The sequence below is a fragment of the Myotis myotis genome, unplaced genomic scaffold (assembly GCF_014108235.1).
Source record: "Myotis myotis isolate mMyoMyo1 unplaced genomic scaffold, mMyoMyo1.p scaffold_m19_p_13, whole genome shotgun sequence".
Classification (NCBI taxonomy): Eukaryota; Metazoa; Chordata; class Mammalia; order Chiroptera; family Vespertilionidae; genus Myotis; species Myotis myotis.
Window position 1 is genome coordinate 40,277,446 of NW_023416317.1, and position 22,252 is coordinate 40,299,697.

At 43.6% G+C, this 22,252-nt stretch overlaps 1 protein-coding gene across 7 annotated transcripts in view; it reads right to left on the reverse strand.

Annotated features, from left to right (window-relative positions):
* THRB (thyroid hormone receptor beta) overlaps positions 1-22,252 on the reverse strand; it is a 288,246-nt gene that overhangs the window by 71,410 nt on the left and 194,584 nt on the right. For 3 of the 7 annotated variants that reach the window (XM_036332760.1, XM_036332764.1, XM_036332761.1), the window contains exon 3: positions 3,801-3,864. The exons of 3 other annotated variants lie outside the window; for them this stretch is intronic. In XM_036332760.1, the coding sequence (XP_036188653.1) occupies positions 3,801-3,822 (22 nt within the window). In that variant the 5' untranslated portion in view covers positions 3,823-3,864. Of the gene's footprint in view, positions 1-3,800; positions 3,865-16,727; positions 16,899-22,252 lie in introns of those variants that run through there. One more of the 7 variants, XM_036332762.1, reaches the window with a different exon arrangement.

Here is a 22,252-nt window from a genome sequence, read left to right on the forward strand (position 1 = left end):
CGCCGAGCTCAAAAGGTTCGCCATCACTGCTCTAGATGGATTAGGTAACTTGCTTAGTTACTATCCTTAATCTATACTAATAAAAGCTTATGTGGTTGTGATGCCCTCATGCTGTAACTACTGATCACCAGGAGGCTGTGTGCGCAGCAGGCGCACGCGGATGGGTGGGATGGCATGTGTGGCGAGGTGCGCGTAGGTGGGTGGGGACTTGAACCTGCGTGCATAGCGTGGAGGCGGGTACCACGGCTCCGCAAGGTAAGGCCGGGGGTCCCGCAGCTCCACACGGTGAGACCTGGGGTCCTGCCAGCACAGCGGGTCTGGGTCTTGCGCGATTTTGTGCGCTGGGCCCCTAGCATATAATAAATGACTCCAACATATAATAGAAAAACATAATATCCACAAAGCGGAACTGGACAATAAATGTGAACAACTGAGTTGCAGATGAAATGCAAGTGGGCAATAAACATGAAAATATTTAACCTAAAGGAATAATGGGAGATGCAAGTTTTAAAAATACATCTTTGCAATTCTCCATTTTCCTTAACTAATGTCTCCATCCCAACAAGGAAGCAAACACTCTGAAGATGACCATGAAAGCACATGGGCAACAACAGAGAAAGCTCCTGTCACATCCTTGCAAACACCCCTCTCCTAGACCTGGAGTGCGCTCAACAGTAATGCCTTGAGGAAAAAAAGACAACATCGCAACAGGGCTCAACTTTGTATCATATATTAATTTCATGAAGCCAGGTTCAGTGCCAACATAATAGATCCTTGTTTCTGGCCTTTAGGAGTCTGAGTTCTTAGTTTCCTTTCCAACCACGGCCAAAAGCCTCAAACTTTGCTATTTAACATTTTAGGACAAACTCCTTTATGCTGTGAATCATGGTTTTATGCAAAGTAGAGCTCATTATAATGTCATAAATGTTAGTAGAATTCCCCTCAGATTATCTAGGAAGCAGCACTTAATTCTAGATTAATAAACTATATTAAGGCACTTTCTTACTTTCTTCTTTATAAATCAGTATTTTCAATGAGTTATTTCACACAGTCCTAATTTCAAATTAGTTTAAGAAAGCAGTAAGAAAATTTTGGCATGCTCTAATCCCATCATAGCTGATATTAAGTAACCCCAGAAAATAATTTTCCATTTGAGTTTATACAAAATATAACTTTAATAAGCAGCGTGTCTGAGGTGGCTTTTTTATTCAAAAAATGCTGGTCTTCTTAGTTTTAGGAAAAGAGATTCAATGTTCTTACTCCTGTTCATGTAAAATAATGGTTTTCTTTTCTTAAAGGTTAATTGGTTTTCTATACTGCATAACAATAATATTACCTATTACGTTTTTCAAAGAAGAAATTATGCATATTTGCCCTTTAAATTATGCTCCTAAAGCAAGGGCTTAGTTGCGACACGTTATAACTCTATTATGGTCTCCCTTTAGGTTTTAAAAATAAACATGTAGTACAAGACCACAGCAAAAGAGAGAGAAGAGGCACATTTTTTACTTCCTCTACAAACAAAGGAGTCTGAAGTGATAATTTTCTCTGCTGAATCCATTAACATACTGGGCATATGTGTGTATGGAGTAGATTCCTCTTGAAAATAGAACTACTGTTAGTTTCTACTCTAAGAAGCAAAGATGGAAAGCAAAAGCTCACTGGGAGGCAGCTGGGTTTCAACTCAGCCTGCAAGGAAAGCATTCGGCTTCCACAAGACTGGCTGAAAGTGGGCTTAGTCCAGAATTGTTCTGGAGCCGGCCCAGAGTCCTAGCTCAGTCCTGCAGATCAGCTGGCTTGGTCTTGGAGGTTCTGCTCAACAGTAAGATGTTCTGGACTATCTTGGACTCTAGAACAGGGGTCAGCAAACTCTAATCCTTGGGCCAAAGCTGGTTTGCTACCTGTTTTGTAAGTAAAGTTTTATTGAGACACAGACAAGCCCATTTGTTTATACATAGCCCACGGCTTTTCATGCTACAAGGCAGAATGGCCAAGTGTGTAAAGCCAGAGATATTTACTATCTGGCCCTTAAAAAAAAGTTGCCAACCCCTGCTCTATAAGAATCTAGGATAGATGTTCAGTACCACACTTTATCTAGAACCAACCTCAAAGCAAGCAAAAACCATTGGATCACCCACTTTTACACCAAGTTTTACTATATTCATGTCTTAGGAGGGTGCGTTCTTTGAGATCATATCTTTGGAGGCTTTTTCAGGGGAGGGGGCAGATTATCAAGGAGTAGAGAGCCACCATGTGTTGAACTTGATCCCACACTGTCCTTGATCAGAGGGGTACTTTCCCTTGGTTTTCAGTACTGCTCTTGGCGCCTGTGTGCTCACACATGCCTGTGGCTGCAAAGACTTAGGCCACCACTCCTGGTTGAGATTCCCACTCAGAGCAGCAAACACATGGAGGCTTAGCTAAGCTTGATCTACACAAATTTCCCACTGAATGAGCTGGTTTATGACATAGAAAGTGTGAAATTTAAGTGGGGAAGAGGATTGGCCAGGTTGCCAATGGAATAGACATGGGAGTAGGTACATTGTGATGGCTGTTTACGAGAAATGAGGCGAGAAGGTGATTCTGAGACCCTCACTTCATATGGGTGTGAAGCATTCTGACATTCTATCTTGTTGCACCAGGAACACAAGTGTAGATGGGTAGAGGCAGGGCAGTGATGCTGGAAGATATAATGTAATGGTCATTGCATAAGGCTTGTAAACTTCCAGAAGCTGAGCAGCAACTTTCGGTTGCTTCAACTTCTCAGTGCTACTGGGGCATGAATTCTGGGAAGAACTGTCCTGTCCATTTAGTTTGTCACTGGGTGGGAGGTGACATAAATAGATTATCAAAAGTGAGGGTGTACCCCTGACACACAGAAGTCTATGGGTACTGCCCTCCTATCATAGTAACCGAAAGGACAGCCACGGCCTGGTGCTGGGCTGCAAGTTGGATGCAGAGGTTGTAAACTGACAGTCCACGGTTGATTCCAGTCAGCAGACATTTTGATGGGCCCATGAGTTTTTAATATTTTTATACATTTATTGCTTACATTTACAATTGGGGGTATTTTATTTAAAACCTGGATTTTAACTTTTGAAAAGTCAACATCTCTGGACACACAGGGCTTCATCTCTGCTTGTCAGTGATTGCCTAGAGTGGAGGACTGGCTTCTCTTCAGAGGGAAGAGTTTTGTTTATACACCCAATCTGTGTCAGGCCTTAGCATATCTGCCTGGTCCCTGGGGCTTTGGGTTTGCAAACCCTACGCTATGTGTTGCACAAATAATTCGTGCTTTTGCAATCTTATGTCCCTCAGGGGTCATATTGTTGTTCCTCTGTCCCTTGCTAAGAGTTTCTAGCTCACTTTATCTTATGTGGTTGAATCATATTCCATTCTATTCTACTGCTGAATGGAATAGACAGCCCACTCTGGGGAAGATGCCTGAACTCTGGTCTGTAAGTGTGAAGAGCTATTTTATTACATTGATCTGAGTGAATGTAAAGAGTGAATGTACTCAGTGACGAGAGTGATCCTAGGATGGCTAAAAACTAGCCTTTGACAGTGAGTTCTCATTTCCTCCCCATCATGTCTGTGGTGATGACACATCTCATAGTTTCTGAAGATGAGAGCATATTTGTAGAGATGTATTCCTGGGATGCACTTGCATTTCATAACACTTGTTGGTTTGGAAATTATTGTTGCTAAGACTCTCAGGTTGGTCTTCTAGACACCTTAGGTTCTCAATTAAGTGGGACAGAAACGGAGACACATCAAGAAAAATTAAAAAGCACAGATACCTGTCATACTGTTGGGAGTCATAGGTTAGTAATCATTCTGGACCCCTTTTTTCACTGACATCTCCTACAAAGAAAAAGACAAGAAAAAAACACCACAGGTTATAACCTGCATTTTCCATAACTTTTTTGTTCCAAACAATACCACATGTGTTAATCAGCAATTTGTTACTCTCAAGTCCGAACTGGGGAAGTTGAAGCATAGGGGCTAGGTCAGTGGTCGGCAAACTCATTAGTCAACAGAGCCAAATATCAACAGTACAACGACTGAAATTTCTTTTGAGAGCCAAATTTTTTTAAATTTAAACTATACAGGTAGGTACATTGTTATTAACTTAATTAGGGTCCTCCTAAGGCTTTGGAAGAGCCACACTCAAGGGGCCAAAGAGCCGCATGTGGCTCGCGAGCTGCAGTTTGCCGACCACTGGGCTAGGTGATGGGTGGAAGGAATTACATGTGAAGCAAAAAGAATCCAGGAACAGGGAAAGAAAATCTTATATTTAGTATTCTAGTACTTTAGTATGACTATACTATTACCATTACCATAGCATTACTAATAGATTAGTATTACTCTTATTCTATTACTACCATTACTATAGAATTAGTAGTATATGACTATTCCTATAGTACTTTAGTACTTAGTAAATTTAGTGCTGTTTTCCCTAAAATGAGTTCGAGAGTTTTAAAATGTAATTTTAAAGTAGGCAGGTGTCTAGGGCCCATTGCATGGGGTCCTGTAACACAGTGTGGCAGAGAAGGTGCCCTCCAGAGCCATGGCTGGGGCCTGGGGCTCACCAGCCGGTCATGGGGTCAAGGGAGAAAACAGAATCCCAAGAGCTTAATACTAAAGAAAGCTGAGCTGTTTTATTTGCCAGGAAAGGCAACAAATACAGCAAAGAGCCTCACTGAGTAGGTCAGTGGGGAGGAGGGTTGGCGCAATGTGTTAGCAGGGGGAGGGGGACTATGCTGATGAAAGACTGGCAATGAACTTGGCAATGAACTCTGTCCAGGAAGGGTGAGGCACAGGTCTGCATGTCACTGGATAGAACAGGCCGGGAAGTCTTTGGCTAGATCCAGCGAGGGCCCTTCAAAGTTGATGGTCCTTTAACAGCTTGAACATTTCAGCATCAATGACTGACCAGGAGAATGACATTCAGTTTAGGCTCCTAGGCAAGTGCTCCTGAAATGGAGACTATGCCTTTTACATGAGCCATTTATTTGGTTGGTCAGTGGAGAGGCCTCGATTAAGAGCCTATTATGTTCAGCCTTGGCTTTATCCAAAGATAGCACTCCAGCCTGTCTACCAGGGGCTTCCAATCTAAGAGAGGGAGAGAACCACACTAAAAAACAGATGCAAAAGTGTATATATGTTTTCCCTTAAGTGTCTCGTCAGAGAAGACAGGGACACAGAGGAAGCAGAGGCCATTTCTACCTGGGGTAATCTGGAGAGGCTTCCCAGTGGAGGTGACCCTGGACCCGAAGGCTTTTCTTTTCAGCAGGCCTCCCCCCTGTCGTGATTTAATGCTCTATTCTCACCCCGACACTCCTGAGGCACATGGGCTACTCTGCAAGAATGAGCCTTGTGTAGAAAAACGGGAAATCCTTTAAATCATGTAGCTTTCAAGCAAGGGAGTAATATAATCAATTTAAGTTTGTAAAGCTTCCCAGCGGCTGCTGAGTGAAAGCAGACCAGCGAGGGGGACACAGAAGGGGGGAGGAGGGTGGGAGGAGACGAAGGTGGCCAGTGGTGGCAGTGGAGGTGGTGAGCAGAGGGGGAGGGGTTCAAGTGACTTATAGGAGGAGGAAATACGAAGACAGTGATGAATGTGCTGTGAGCATTTAATACCGGAATAAACACCCAGGATGCAAATAGGTTAAGACCACAGGCTCTCAGTCCTCAAGGGATTTAAAATCCATTTTACAAACTGGCTGAAAAGGCAGAACTATTGGCAAGGAGCAGTTAAAAATACAAGCCACGATGCCATGGGCCAAGGGGCGGTGCTGAGACACTCAGGGCTGAGCCTGCCTCCGGAATGAAAGGTGTGGCTTACAAAAGGGACAGCAGCTTGGCACAGGATATATGATCTGGGGTGGGGAGGGAGCAGGCACTGGCAAAGAATGAAGCTGCACATGTTGTTTCGGGCCCCATGGTAGAGTCTTGAAGGGTTTGCTATCAAAGTTGGACTTGATCCTGTGGGAAACGGGGAGCCATGGAAGGTCCTAAGGGCATGACCCTATTTGAGAAAGATCACTCTGCCAGCGTGTGGAGGAGGCTAACCGTCTGGGGGCACCTCTGCGTGGAATCCTTGCTGTTTTTCTGACTTCATGTTCAAGGTCAAAAATCTAGATCGACAAGGCCCACAGAGAACACCCCAACTCCGTCTGGTAAAGCTCCAGTGCACTCGCCCTGATGGCATCCCTGTGTGTTTCCATTTTCCCCACAGAAACTACAACATGGAAGGGTCAACTGTAAAAATGACCCCTTTAAAAAACTCTCCATATGGACCTACTGAGTCATTGCTTAGATAATCCGTACATAATGAAAGTGAAACACTGCACCCTGTCCCCGCTGGGCCATTGCCACTGCTCTGCCTCTGGCATCTGGAAATGCAGCTGGTGAAGGCAAATGGCTGTCCTTTCAGTGGGCCACACCCACGCTAGGAGAGCAAAGGGGTTGTGGAACTCTGCTGGGTGCCTCTTGCCCCCACTTTCAAAATCACCTCTTTCCCTTCTAGAGTTTCCTTTCCATCCCCTCCCTCTCAAAGGGAAACACCTCTTCCCATCAAACCTTTCACCCTGACATTGGGGAAACATTTTTAAGAACAAGTTCAATCCCAGACATGGAGGAGAGACTGGACTGGAGTCATTCCAGGTGGTTTGGAGTCTAGGCTCAGTAGTTTGGCTGTCTTGAACATGAACAGGTTGTTTTATTCCCTGATCCTCATCTGTAAAGTGAAATCACAGTTCCCACCCTTTAGGTTACCATGGGGACCAAGGGAATTTGAAAATGCTTTGTAAATTTAAAAGTAGTTATTGGAATATTTCTTCATTATTATAGTTACTGTTATTATGATCTCCTCATCTCCTGACCAGCCTCAATCATCCCTAAGGATGGGAAATTGGAGCTATGATCTGGCCTCCACTTCGAAGGGTCCTGAGGTGGTTTAAAGACTCATAGCAGCACAGAAGCCGACTGCCTAGACCAGTGGTCAGCAAACTGTGGCTCGCTAGCCACATGTGGCTCTTTGGCCCCTTGAGTGTGGCCACGAAGTATCAATCGCACTGTACGTGTGTGCCCGCACGTGGTATTTTGTGGAAGAGCCACACTCAAGGGGCCGCAGTTTGCCGACCACTGGCCTAGACCCATCACTACACCAAGATAAAATGGAGGTGGAATTCCTCCCCTCCCCACTGCCATTCTCCTCTTCTAAGACTGAATTTTATGTTGTTGTTGTTGTTTTTTTAATTTCCCCCCTTTTAAGGTTACCTTTCATGCTCATTTAAATTTGTTTTGAGGGGCAAGGAAGATTGGGCACACAGATGAATGTGCACCCAATTTTATAGCATCCTTAATGCAGTGGAGTTGTCCTTGCCTGCGGTTTTTGCATTTTAATAGTAAATCTAACATCCAAGGAAGTGAATCTATATATATAATAGCCTAAGCGACTGTTCCAACTAGTTGAAAGAATGACTGGTCGACTGGTCGCTATGACATGCACTGACCACCAGGGGTGTAGGCGCTCAATGCAGGAGCTGCCCCCTGGTCGTCAGTGAGCTCCCACAGCCAACCTCCCGTGATCCCTCCCCCGTGGCTGGCCGACCCGATCAGGACTGGGTGAGACTCCCTGATCAGCTCTGATCACTGGCCAGGCCGAGGGACCCCACCTGTGCATAAATTCATGCACCAGGACTCTAGTATATAATGGTTGAATTTCTGATGATGGCAATAACTTTGAGAACTCAAAGAGATAAGGTATACTCAAATCATACCACGCTATAATCCACCTTTTCCACTGGTAAAACGAACCCTTTTTGGGTGTAGTATAAAAAATAAGAACAGTTTTTTTAAAGCCAGCACAATTAGACGGATGAGGCTGGTTAAAAAGGAACCTATGACTCTGAGTTAATAAACATGGAAGGAGCTCTGCCTTGTGCTGTGGCTCAGTGTTAGTCCTAGTGGACCCCCTCCTAGAGCAGAAGGCAGGGCCGGAATTCCTCTGTTGGGGATGGTGGGAAACTAGGGTCCCACATAAAAGACATTAGCAAATGACTATCGAATGGCAAAGCTATAATTTGCGTTTCAGATTTTCGGTAGTCACTGTGTTTTGCCTTGAGGGAGTGAGACAATACAACCAGGATCTGTGGTTGAAATTGAGCTTAATTTGCTGTGGCTGATTATTTTGTTCTTAATCATTGCAAAATGATTAATCTTTACTCCTACCCCACCCACCCCTTTTACTTCAAACTCAACAACTTCATGATGGAGCTCATTTCTACTCTTTATCATAACGCATGTCCATGCCACATCATTATCCCCTTCTCTCCCTCTCCCCTTCTCTTTTTCCTTCTCTATTCAGGCAAAGTCACCATGGCATGGAAAGAGTGTGGGCCCAGCCAATGACCAATAGAATGACACAAGGGATGTTAAGAGCCATGGGTTGCATTCCCAAGCTATCAATATGTATAAGGCCATTCACTACACAGGGGAATGCATGAATTAAATAGGATAGGTGCACTTGACACATAGCATTCTTCCATCCTCGTGTGCAGGGTTCTGGGGCTGCAGCCTGAGTAAGTTCCTGTTTCTGCTTTGAGGACTAGGTCAGCAGTGGGAGGGGGGCTCTTGGGGCCAGAGTGGGCTTTAAAACAAACACAAAAGCCCCTGTGAACATAAAGCAATCTGCTGCCACATCTAAGTTATTGGCACACTGAGTGAAACTTGGAACAATTTCTAGCCACATAACACAGTGACGGAAAAGTCAAGAAAAAACCAACCAGTAAAACTTTTATGAGACCAACGGTAAAAGAATCAGACTGAGTGACTGCTCTGTGTATTTTCCTTGTAGCTACCTTTTCTCTACAGGTGGACTATCATGTCCGAATGTTTCTAAGAAATGGTAACTAGCCCTAGCTGGTTTGGCTCAGTGAATAGAATCGGCCTGCAGACTTAAGTGTCCTGGTTTCGATTCCGGTCAAGGGCACATGCCTGGGTTGCTGGCTCGACCCCCAGTGTCTGGTGTGCAGGAGGCAGGCAATTTATGATTTTCTGTCATCATTGATGCTTCTGTCTCTCTCTCTCCATTCCTCTCTGAAATCAATAAAAATCTGTTTGAAAAAAGAAAAGAAATGGGAGCTAGTCTCTTTAGAGGAAGCAGATGGGTGCCTTAGAAACAACTTAACAGATGCCCTGTTGGTCAAAGCAAGTAGTTAAAACTGACTCTACTGACACCTGGTGGAGAGTAGGGTAGATTTCCTGTGCCAAAGAAAATAAAAGTGTGTGTGGTGTGGTGTGGTGTGGTGTGGTGTGGTGTGGTGTGGTGTGGTGTGGTGTGTGTGTGTGTGTGTGTGTGTTTCGAAGGGGATAGAAACACATTCATCATGTCCGGGGAGTTAAATAACTCTGGAGGAATGAGGGTGTTACACAGAACCACCAGATGCCTGAATATATAATTGTGGTTAGATGACTCACTGAAACACGTGCATGAAAAAAACAAACAAACAAGAATGTGAAAATAAAACGTTAGGAGTAAAGCAAATAACTTATTACTGACTTCTCAAAAGTGTTTGCTGATGAATAAGACAACGACAAAGAACCCACTCTTGCCCCCAACCCTGGACAGCTTCATGAGAAAAGACTCTAGCACCTGGTCACTTGAAAGAGCTATCTACATCACAGGATGCTACCTCCTCCAGACTGAGCTAACGCTTTGCTGCCTTTAGAATCTGCAGTGAGCTCATTGCAGATTTTCAATTCTGGGATAAAAAGAAGAATCTTCCTAAAAAGGTGTTGGGAAGACTGCTTTGCCCCTAAAATTCCTTGAAGATGAAATGAAATTCTTCTGGTAAATATAGTTATATTTGGTTATTACTTTAATGCCAAGTAGTGGGCGGGGGAGGGAGACTACAGTGCAGAGAGTCCCTACAGAAATATACTTCATAAACTTTACACGGTCTCCATTTTCCGGTCATTGGCTTCTTGTTCGACACTGTTTGAAGAAGGTTCCTTTGGCTAAGTTTATTGGCAAATTTCTATGGTTCCCTGTGAGGTGTTATGTACATACTACAGCACACACACAGACTAGATTTAGTCTTTCAATAATCTGCTTTAAGGGTGATTTTCAGGAATGCACCAGAGCAATTATTAACCCAAGTTTGTAAGAATTAACCCATTGTGTTTAGGTGATAAAGGGATGGGACACCAAATGAGAATTTAGGATATTATTATTATATTTTTAATCAAAGGAACCATAGTTAAGGGATGAATTAGGGAGTTGGGCTGAGTAGATCTAGGTATGAAGGTTAAGAAAAAAAGAAGAAGCCTGTAAAAGATTCATGTATTTACAATTTTCTTATAGTTTTCTCCCTGACATTTAAGTTAAATTTAGAATATATATATATTTCCTTAAATGTTCTGGCTCTACATGATTATGACCAGAAAGTGTACAGTTAAAATATATACTTCCTCCTGGTGTCAGTGATTCTAGAATACTGACATTCCCAACTTTCTCAATCCATGACACCCTCAGTATTTCAGTAATTTTCTTTCACAGTCAAAGGAAATACTTAAACATTGTATTTATTAATGAATTAGGTCCAAATAGCCTAATCGTGTTTGTGTGGTGTCTGACAGTTATGTGTTTCCCTCAAAATTTAAACACATTCCTATGGGTTTGCTGTGACACTCCCAGGGTGCCTTGGTACAGAGTTTGGGCACTATGGCTGTAAGAGTTTCGGAAATCAGTGAAAAGTTCAAAGGTGTGGTTTACATGATCATATTTTGGTACCATTGTAATTAGTAGTTATTAATAATAGGAAATGAGCAAAGGGAAGATCAGACATTATAAGCATGGCCATTTGGGCAGCTTCACCAGGAAGCTGCAACTTTACACCCAGGGAACCACCGATCCACTCCTGCAGATCACTGGAGGAAGGGACTGGACAAAGGGTAAGATAGGTGCAATGAGTCAGGGTGATATAGGGCAGGTGCCTGTCAGTTAAACCTGGAAACAAAGGTAACTGATTAGAAGGGTTGAGACCCCTGCAAGTCCATGAAAATTTGAGAATACATAATTCCCCCAGACAAAGGAGCTCTTGTCTTTCCTGGTTCTTGTGGCTCTTTTGCATTCGCTCATGTTCCCTCCATAGTCATGTGGACCCCCACATGCAACGGACTGATGGAGCAGCTGGAAACACGAACTAAGCTAGCCTGATGCTGGATTGGACTGTGCCCCAACATGGAATGGAAACTCTGGGCAACAGCTTTAATTCTAGCACTTCCAAAGACACAGCTGGTGGGATGAAGGGAAACGAGACCTTGGAAACCAGGGATTTAACTCCTTGCAAATAAATGCCACTCATTCTCCTGTGCAAGTCTCAGAAAATTCTTTTTCTCATGACATTGCAAGAAAGCTACTTCGACCAGCAACTGGTGGGGATGAAGAGAACTCCCACTAATATCAATTTCCCTCCTTACTCTTTGTGAGATCATGCCCATATAATTTTACCTTTTAGCTTCATACAGCTAAGTGAGTCAGCCGGCCTTACTATTTTGGAGAATAAGAGAATGAGACACAGAGAAGCTTTGCAGGATATAAGCTAGTCTTTGGAATAAATAATACTTGACCATCATTCAGAATTTCCTCATGAGCTCCTATCATTTGGGGAGGTTGCGATAAAGTCTCTAAAAAGTAAAAGAACCCAGCCCTTGCACCATCTAAGGAGGGGGATGCAATAAGTCCCATTAGCACTGGGAATTATAGGATTGCCCAAAGGTAGTCAAGAAGTTGGCCTGATACTATTATCTTAGGTGAAAATCTGACAAATAAGCATGAAATGTTTAATATGCCAGAATACTTAAGTGAGTAGATCTATAAATGACAGCTTGCCTGCTTTTCCATCCTGTTCTGTTCTCAAACTTGGGCAAGCACCTGTTAAGTCTTGTTAAATCAGATTGCTAGGCTCCACCCCCAGAAATTCTGATTTAGCCAGTTTGCAGGTGGGGGTGGGTGGGTGAGCCTGAGTTTCTGTATTTATAACAAGTTCCCAGGTGATCTGACTATCTATACTCTCCAGGAATCACATGTTAGGAGCTATAGCCTAAGCCATGGGGGAACATGTTAGAGCAGCGGTTCTCAACCTGTGGGTCGCGACCCCTTTGGTGGTTGAATGACCCTTTCACAGAGGTCGCCTAAGACCATCCTGCATATCAGATATTTACATTACGATTCATAACAGTAGCAACATTACAGTTATGAAGTAGCAACGAAAATAATTTTATGGTTGGGTCACAACATGAGGAACTGTATTTAAAGGGCCAGAAGGTTGAGAACCACTGTTTTAGAGGAACTTAGGTGCCATGTTGGTCAGCTACACCTGTTGCTAGGCTGGCATCCATACTTCTTTCCAAGGCATAGTCATCCCTGTCTAGAACATTACCAGTGAAAAGGTGATGCCAAGGCACCAGGCTCTGTTGGTGAACAGTTACCTTCTCAGAAGGCCATTTGCATTTAAGTGGGCACCCTTGAATTTGAGATACTTAAGTCCTCCAGTAATAAATGACAATGCAACACGATATATGCAGAAGTTTTATGTTTTCAAAGAGGTTGGCTTTGCACTCTGCTAACATAAGTTTGGGGCACAGTCATGGAGGCTGTAGAAAAAGTGGTACTTAATTCACAGGAGGGAGTTCACGGCAGAATCAGCAGAGGAGACTTGCTCCGCATGTCTAGGGCTGGGCTCAGGCATGTGTACCTCGAAAAGGCCTCCCTGCTGATCCTAGTGAGAACTACTCATGAAAGAAGCTCTTCAGAATCAGCACGAGTGTGGGGATAGGTCACCCCCTGCTACTCTCTTACCCGCTGCTATGAGTCCACATGCACGCTCATTGGTTGGATTCACTGCTGTCTTATGTTATGTTTGAGTTCTACAGGCCTGCAGAAAAGTTTCTTCCCCTGCCTCTTCCTTGGGTAGTAGCAAAATCACAGCTAGTGTGGTTTATCCAAAGTACATTGCTAATTAAAAGCCATTAGCTACACACTGGAGAACACATTTAAAAAGTGGCATCTTCACAGTACCAGCAGGTCCCTTGCACCTTGTCAGTGGAACTTCTGTACTCAACTCACACTCACCCTCCTCTCCTGCCTTATGTTTTTATTTTCTTAGAGGAGGGTGGTCCCCAGGTCAGTAACATCAGCATCACCTGGGAACTCTTTTTGGAAATGGAGATGCTCAGGCTCAGCTCAGACCCACTGAATCAGAAGCTCTGTGGGTGGGGCGCAGCAGTCTGTGTTCTAACAAGCCCTCCGGTATGTCCCTGATGCATGCCGGGGGTCGACAACTAGTGATTTATAGTATCTTTGCACTTCCCCGCTCATTGCATCGATGAGAAGGTCTTCCAAAGGTGGGGACCGCTCCTTTCCTCTCCCCACCAGCTGGCCCAGTGATCAGAGTAGAGCAGGTACTCACGACACATTTGTTAGTTACTGAAGCTGGGGCAGCTCTACTTCATCGTGTGTGGATAAACACTCCCCCCGCGTTACCGACGCTGCATCTAAACCATTTCCCTTCTCATGGGTTGAATTTTTCATATTTACAAATCAGCTTTTTGTAAATCCTCTGAGTTTTTTTACATTCCTTTGACCCCAGGAAACCAAAAACAAGATGCAGTGTTTTAGCTGGTGTCTGTTTCCTGCTAGGGGAAAGGGCTTTTCTACACGATGATGATTATTTTTGTGTGTAGGCATTAGAAATATGTTATTGATATTTTCCCTGGTTTGAACTTATTTACCAAAACTCATATTCCTTATTTCATCACCCTGAACATTTTTTGCAGCCTACTTCCAGCATCATAATTATTTTCTGAACAATAGAACGAGATTGCTGATTCATGTTCGGCTCACGGCTCCAAGCATCTTTTTTTTCTGCTGTACTTGTGCCCGTGCAACACAATGATGGTCTATTCATCCCTCTGAATTAGAGATGCCAACAGCTCAGATATGCAACTGAAGGGTGCCCCTCCCTTTCGTTTATTTAAAGCCTTCCCACAAATAACACATTTTGAAATATTATACGGCATTCACTTGGAGCCATTTCGCTTGGGCAAGGACCGTTAGAGCTTAGCATTTTATCAGTAGATCTTCAAACAATGCCTGGCACACTGTAACTATAATTCTCAAAAAATTGTTTGAACGAATCACATACCCACTTCCAGCTTTATACTTCTATTCTGCCCTGTCCGGTGTAGGGAGAAAGCTTGGCTCTCCCATTCAGAGGCTGAAGTTTGGATCCAAGCCAAAGAATGGGAGCGGATTCCTCAAGGTGTGTGTGGAGGTCCAGGTGGGCTCCATCCAGCCCCATCCCGGTTGGAACACTGTCTGCAGGGCCCATTCTGGCCTTGCCGTGGCAGTGAGATATCTGGTTGCCTCAAAACAGCCTTGCCAATAAGCTTTGCCAATGGGCAGACCGGGCCAGCTGAGGTTTTTGTTTCCCAGCTGCAAAGTCAAACAGGTGGGACTGCGAGTGCTCCTAAAACTCTCATGGTCAACCTGAGCTGCACATACAAATCGCCTGGGCAGCTTCCCAAAGTCTCAGTGCCCAGGCTGCACCCAAACCAATTAGTGTTTTGTAGCTCAGGCCTCAGTTTTGTAAAGCTGCCCAGGTGATTCGGATATGCTGCCAAGGTTGAGAACCACTGCCCTAAAGTGGCCTCTAAGATGATATCCGGGCTGCCTCCCTATTCTGGTCTGGCTCCCTTCTGATCTCTTCTCTCATGTCGGTCAGAATGGTGCCCTGAGAATATAATTTAGTGCACGGCAGTTGCAGTTCAAAACCTCGCCGTGGCTTCTATGATCTGCCCCACTGGCTTCTCTGTCGTGATCTCCTGCTTTTCACCCCATTTCAGCTTCACCAACCTCCTTGCTATTCCTCTAACATGTCATCTGTGCCCCCAGCAGAGGGTCTTTGCAGTGCTAGTGTCCAAGAAATGCCCGTCCTGCAGACACTGCTTAGGTCGCTCCCTCTCCTCATGAGACTTGCAAACCTTAACTTCTTGGGGATGCCCACCTTCACCATCCCTGTCCGTCCGGGCCTGCCAGCCGCTGTGCACCGGCCTTCCTAAGGCCCCTTATCCAGCTCCACCCTTTCTTGTCCCCACAGTATGCAGCATCTTTGAACCCACTGCACAGTTTAGTTCTGGTTTTGTTGTTGTTGCATATTATTTCGTCTCTCTCTGCTAGGAGAGCAGCTCCTTGAGATCAGGGGCCTTTGGTTTGCTCACTGACTACTGCAAATTCTCAACCCATGTGTGGTACACAGGGGACCTTAATAAATACTTGCTAAATGACTAACGATGGTCACCTCGTAGGTGGTGGTGAAGGATACAACTGAATGGAGGAGGGAAAGCTCAGTGATGCATGAAGAACATACATTTTCTCAAAAATAACAGATTTTGAGAGGATACTGATCATTTTTTTTTCTAATTATAAATCAAGAGATGGGATTGCCAGGCAATGTCTAGATTAAAAAAATCACTCTTATGTGATAATCACAAAGTGAATTAGTGGTTATCGAGGGCTGGGCAGTAGGGGTGAGAGTGGGAGGGGGTACGTGCAGGGACAGGGGTGACTGCTAATGAGTATAAGGGTTCTTTTTGGAGTGATAAAAATGTCCTAAAATGAAATTATGGTGATAGCTGTGTCACTCTGTAAATAAACTAAATCCACTGAATTGTACACTTCAATAGGTGAACTTTATGTAAATGATGTCTCAATAAAACTTTTATAAATGCACACTTCAACTTGAAGCAGCATACAGAGTGTTAAAACTAGAACTAAAAAGAAACCTAGGCTATTAATATTTCTTTTAATTTATTATGCACTAAATTTAAGTCAGATGGTCAGGATTAAGACTGGCCCTTTTATAAAATTGTATTTTTATTTTTATTGGCCTTTCGAGAAAGAGATGAAGGGTGTGGGACAGAGAGAGAGAAACCCCAATGCGAGAGTGAAACATCAACCAACTGTCTCCTGCATGCCTCCTACTGGGGATTAAGCCTGCAGCCCGGACATGTGCCCTGACCAGGAATCAAACCACCAGCCTTTTGGTGCACAGGACAACACCCAACCAACTGAGGCACACTGGCCAGGGCTATTAATAGTTCTTATCAACTGGCTCAGAGTATCAGGCAGCTGAAGTTTTAATGTACAGAACACAAGGTTTGGTCTGGCTGACACAAATTGTTTGGAAGGTTCACTTTGGATGAGTCTGAAATCCTCTCACACCTATTAGTAAGACACAAACATTTCTTACTAGAGAGGAGACATTTCCTGAGTTAGATAAAGGTTACCTGGTTGTTCAGGAAATGAGAAGTTCTATTAATAATCCCTGATCCATTTGATTGAGGATAGTATTCCCATCATTTTTACTGTTGAGTTCATGAGAATAAGCCCCACAAGTGTACCAGCTGGGTAGGAGTGTGTGAAAATGAATTGCCCTTGAGTCCTGACTCCTCACATGCTACCAGGCTCAATCCCATTTTGATGCTGCCAGAAAAGTTGATAATAAAGGGATTACCAATGAATACTTTCTTAATAAAGGAAAGGTGTTTTTCTTGAAAAGCCAAGAGATATATTTGGAAATTTAGGACGTCAGTAGTTGTTCCAAGGAAAGTTTTAGAATAGGACAATGGAAAAAAGCTGGCTGGCTGTCACTTACAAACCACCAAAAGCTGAGTGCCAGATTGCCACCGATTGCCCTTCAGCTCCAAGTCCGCCCTTCTGTTCTCGGCTCTGTGATGCTGAGGTTGGGACCTTTGCAAGCTCTTTTCTTTCCTGGAGTCCCAGGCCAGAGGCTTTCTATTTGATTCTGCCAATAGGAGGCGCAAGAGGGCGACTGAAAGGTGAGAAGAGAGAAGTGCTTCTTACATCCCTGTCTTCTTCATGTCCCCCACATGAGTGAGCATCTGCCAGAAGGGGCTGAAATGGATATAATGAGATGAAGCAAAATATTGCATATAAAGGTGGAAAAATTTGAGGGAAAATTCAGAGACAAAGAGCACTTTACAAAACTGCTTTGAAGACTAAATGCAAACACATTGTGATAGTGGCATCAACGAAGTAATACAGCAAAGAAAATGAAGTGTAGAGAGGCTAGAAAATGTTCTTGACTTATAAGAAGGTGAAAATTGGTCTTTTCTTCTACTGAGTATGACTCTAGAGAACAAGGCTTATAAACTCCACTGCCCATGGGGACTAGACTTTCATTCATTCAACAGGTGTACATCACTGCCAGCTACCCACGAGGCAGAGCAGTGAATCAACACAGGGGACAGAGCAGTGAATAAACACAGGACAAAATCCCTGCCCTCATGAGCTTTCAGTCTAGAGCAGCGGTTCTCAACCTGTGGGTTGCGACCCCTTTGGCAGTCGAACAACCCTTTCACAGGGGTTGCCTAAGACCATCCTGCATATCAGATATTTACATTACGATTCATAACAGTAGCAACATTGCAGTTATGAAGTAGCAACGAAAATAATTTTATTGTTGGGTCACAACATGAGGAACTGTATTTAAAGGGCCAGAAGGTTGAGAACCACTGGTCTAGAGCAGCCGTGGGCAAACTACGGCCCTGATTCCAGACTGCACGTGCTTATGCCTATATTGCTGTGACACAAGTGAGGAGCCGGGAATAGCATTCTCCTTAAGGAAGACACAAGAACCAGCTGTGGGCAAACTACGGCCCGTGGGCCAGATCTGGCCCGTTTGAAATGAATAAAACTATTGAAAAAAAAGACCGTACCCTTTTATGTAATGATGTTTACTTTGAATTTATATTAGTTCACACAAACACTCCATCCATGCTTTTGTTCCGGCCCTCCGGTCCAGTTTAAGAACCCATTGTGGCCCTCGAGTCAAAAAGTTTGCCCACCCCTGTTCTAGAGGGAGATGGTACAGGCTATTAAAGCAATACATGTCACACAGAACAACAAAGAACAAAGGGGAGAGGGAGTGCGGCTATAAATGTGAGGTCAGGGCAGTCAATAATGGCAGCCAGGGGCGCAGGCCTGACTGTTTCCTTTGTAAAGAAGGCGACAGGTATACTGTTCCAGGAGGGACTGTCACGTGGGTTGTGGGAACAGTTTAGCTAGATCTTCAGATTTTCCAGAGAATACCAGAAATCCAAACATGCACTTGAAATCTTCTGATGTTTGAATCCTGACTCAATTTTTAAATAAAACCACCATGTTGGCCAAATAAAACACATCTTGCTGGCCAAGGCTGGCCTGTCGGGCGGCCAGTTCAAATCTCTAAAGAAATGAGATTGAGTTTTAAAACAAACACATTGGAATTTGTAAGCCCTATCATCTGATGAAGCTATGCATGTTTTCCATTTCTTCAAACGTTTATGGAACTCTTCACTGAAAACCAGTTGTCTCTGTAGAACCTTTCTTTCTATTTTTTTTTTCTACATAAGAAAACCTGTATCTTTTGGACTTAAATATTATTTGGACCAAATGTTCGGCTTGACCCCTGATTAATTCACCAGGTTTGATTCTTCAAAACATTGGGTTTTTCTAAAAATCAGATTTACCCTCAAAAGGCTGAGGATGTGTTTAATAATAATAATATACTCTTGGCCTTGAAGGTTGTCCCAAAGAGGAGTTGCAAATATTTACAGAAAGGGCAGTATTACTAAAATAAATACATTTCCTACTAAGATAACTGTTGAAGACGATTGCACTTAAATGTGTAGGAGTCAACACAAATGGCCTCGCCTCATAGGCATTTAGTAAAAGGCTCAGTACTTTGGATTCAGTTGATTACTAGAGGGTGTATATATATGTGTGTTTAACAGCTCAATTCTTTGGACCTGACTGGATGCTATAAAGTAGTTTGTCCTAGGGAACCTTGGCATGCATATTTGCCCAAACAGAGGTTTTGTGTCAAACACAACCAGAACATACAGCATTTTTATTTCCCTGTGACCAATGGCTTAGTTTCTGTGGTTGGCTAATGACATTAGTCATGTAGAATCACGGTGAGGAAGAATGCAGAGCTATTTATGACCCTGTGACAGCTTGGAGTTTCCTCTCTAGCACATGTATGAATCAGAAGCCACAAGTTTGCATTTCAGTAATATTTGTGGTAGTTAAGAAACACACACTACACTTGTTATTGTTATTATATCCCCATAGAAATAGAATGTCCCTGGGAAGAGTATAAAAGCGGCATGGAGATGTCCACCAAGGTGCCAACCTCAACAACCCCACTGTTGTCAAATGCTTATGTTTCCCTTGCTCTTAGTTAATGGAAAATCTGCACAATATTCATCCCATCAGTCTAGTAGCTATGCTGAAGTATAATACCTTAGATCAAATACATCATAACTGTCCATCCATCTATTCACTCACTCTCCTTATCTTCCCTCCTCTCTCCCTTCCTCTTTCCATCTATTCTTTCATGAAATATGTATTGAGTGCTGACTACTGATCAACCATTGCTAGGTACACAACATAAAACAAAAATAATACACAGTATCTATTCTTATAGAGCTTAGTGCCTTTTGGGAGAGAACAGATATTTATCAAGTGAATTATTCAATTTAATGTAAAATTATAGCTAAGTGTTATAAGGGAAAGGCTAAAAAGCAGGATTTGACTTAAGTCAAAGAAGTCTTTGTAGAAGACAGGATGAGATTCCTAGACAAAGAATGAGTAGGAGTTGCCCAGGTGGAAAGGGAGAGAAGGACAACCCTAAGCATAAAGATAGAATGTGCAAGGCTCATTCTGGAGCAGCGGCCGGGGAGGGGGCGGGGATCCTGGTCCATATAAGCAGTGATAAAGGGCTGGTGCAGGAGGAGGAGTGAGAGTAGGGAGCTGGGGATGAGATGGGGCTGCGGAGGCAGAGAGGAGGCTAGCCAGGCAGGACCTTTTAGACCATAGACACGGTTTTATATGTATCCTAAGTTGAAGACTCTTAAATCAAGTGGAAATGATTAGATTTGCCTTTCAAAAAAATCACTGTGTGCTGAAAGAGTTAGAGGAAGTCTTCATTTGCATATAGAGAAATGGTAACTGGAGGTGGAACTTGACATGGATGAGATTGCTTAAGGATTACAAATCAACCAAGAGAAGTCCGTATAATCAACATTTGGGGAAATCTAATATTGAAAAGCCAGGAGGAAAAAGTAAGCTAATGGAGGAATCAGATCAGCAGGTGAGCTAGCAGGAGAGCCTGTGAGGTACAGAGAAATCCTGGAGTGCGGTATGTCTTGGAATCCAAGGGAAGAGTATTATGTCAAGAAAGAGAGAGTGGTCAGTGGTACTGAATGGTATGAGAGGTCTGGAAAATGGTCACTGCACTTAACAACATGAAGATTATCAGCGACTTTAGCAAGTGTTATCTGGTTGGTGAGAGGGCACCTGAAGCCACATTAGACTGAAGAAAATTGGGAGATGAGGACACAGAGATGGTGCGAATTGATGGCGCTTTAGGGAAGTTCGGCTGTGAATGAGAGAAGAAATAGGTAGGAGTTAGCTTCAGAAGGTGTGTGGGTAAGTGGCTTAAAAAATATAAGGGATGTGAACAAGCTTAAAAACTGATGAGAAGGATGCAATGTGTGTGTGTGTGTGTGTGTGTGTGTGTGTGTGTGTGAGAGAGAGAGAGAGAGAGAGAGAGAGAGAGAGAGAGAGAGAGAGAGAGAGAGAAATTGGCATTGAAAAACAAATTCCTGGGAAGGGTTTCCATCCATCAAGAGAAGGAACAACTCTCCTATTGGAAGGGAGGAAGGGAGGAAGGGAGGAAGGGAGGAAGGGAGGAAGGGAGGAAGGGAGGAAGGGAGGATGGGTACTGATATAGGTGTGTTCACGAGTTTGGTGTCAGGACAACTGGTTTCTGTGGGATAGGTTTCAATTTCTCTAAAGCAGAAGGTGAGGTTATCTGATGAGAATAAGGGAGGACAAGGGAGTGTTAGAGATCCTGGAAGATTAAGAAGTCTGAAACAGTCATTACAGATGGTGGAAGAGTATGTTGAACAGAGACTCTTTTAAAAACATTTTTTAAAAATTGATTTCAGAGTGGAAGGAAGAGAGAGAGAGATATATAGAAACAACAATGATGAGAGAATCAGTAATCAACTACTTCCTGCACGCCCCACACTAGGGATTGAGCCTGTAACCTGGGCATGTGCCCTTGGTCAGAAACGAACCATGACCTCCTGGTCCATAGGTTGATGCTCAACCACTGAGCCACATCGGCCAGGCTGAACAGAGACTCTTAGTAGGACCTCCGGGCAATGTTGATGGCTGATTTGAGGCTGGTCATCTGAATTCATAGTAGCACCAATCGGCCCTGCTCACTGGCATTGTTAACAGAGTTGGTTGGCAAAAGCCCTGGGCAGGAAGTTAGGAGCCTGGGTTATGGGCCATGACAGCCATAACTCTGTCATGAGACTCTGGGCACATCCATTAGTTCCCAGGTTCTTCAACTTATGAAATGATGAGGTCAGATTAGATGCTACTCTTCCCAGTCTTAAACATTCCTGGATGACCTCAACCTTCACAGAGAGACCCCTTAGCTTATCAATATTATTGTTGATATTTTACGTTTTAATTTAAAAATGAAATGGAGCTTTATAAGATCTCTAAAAAATACATGCTTCACTGGAAAAAAGAAAACTAGATAATTTATATGGCTATACTCAATGGACCTATCATAGGTGGTGTCTCTACATCTGAATCAGGGTTGACAAATTTTACCTGAACAGGATCAGATAGTAAATTATTTCAGGCCTTTGGGGCCAAATCATCTCCTTTGCAATGACTCCACCATGCTGTGTCATGTGAAAGCAGCCATAAACAATGAATCAGTGAGCCCAATAACACTGTACTTATGGGTTAGGTCTGGCTCTCAGACTGCTGTTTGCTGACCCCTGATCTAAACAGTGGATCACTCCAGTTTCTTTTATTGGGGGATATTCTTAACCGGCCCCAAGAGTGAAGCACTTTCCCCAGTGTACATGCCATGAATTATGTAATACGTGACACTGACCAAGCAAGTGAATGCACGTTGGTATACACACATGGAGCATCTCCCACAATCACGATGAAGCCTTAAGAGTTATAGCCAAGGCCAACATTGAGCCGTTGGGTACTCAGCTTCTGCTAGCTCAGTTCATGGAACTCTGCAGTTGGGAGCTCAGTTATGTGGTTTGGCACCTTCAACCCAGAGCAAAATTTGTA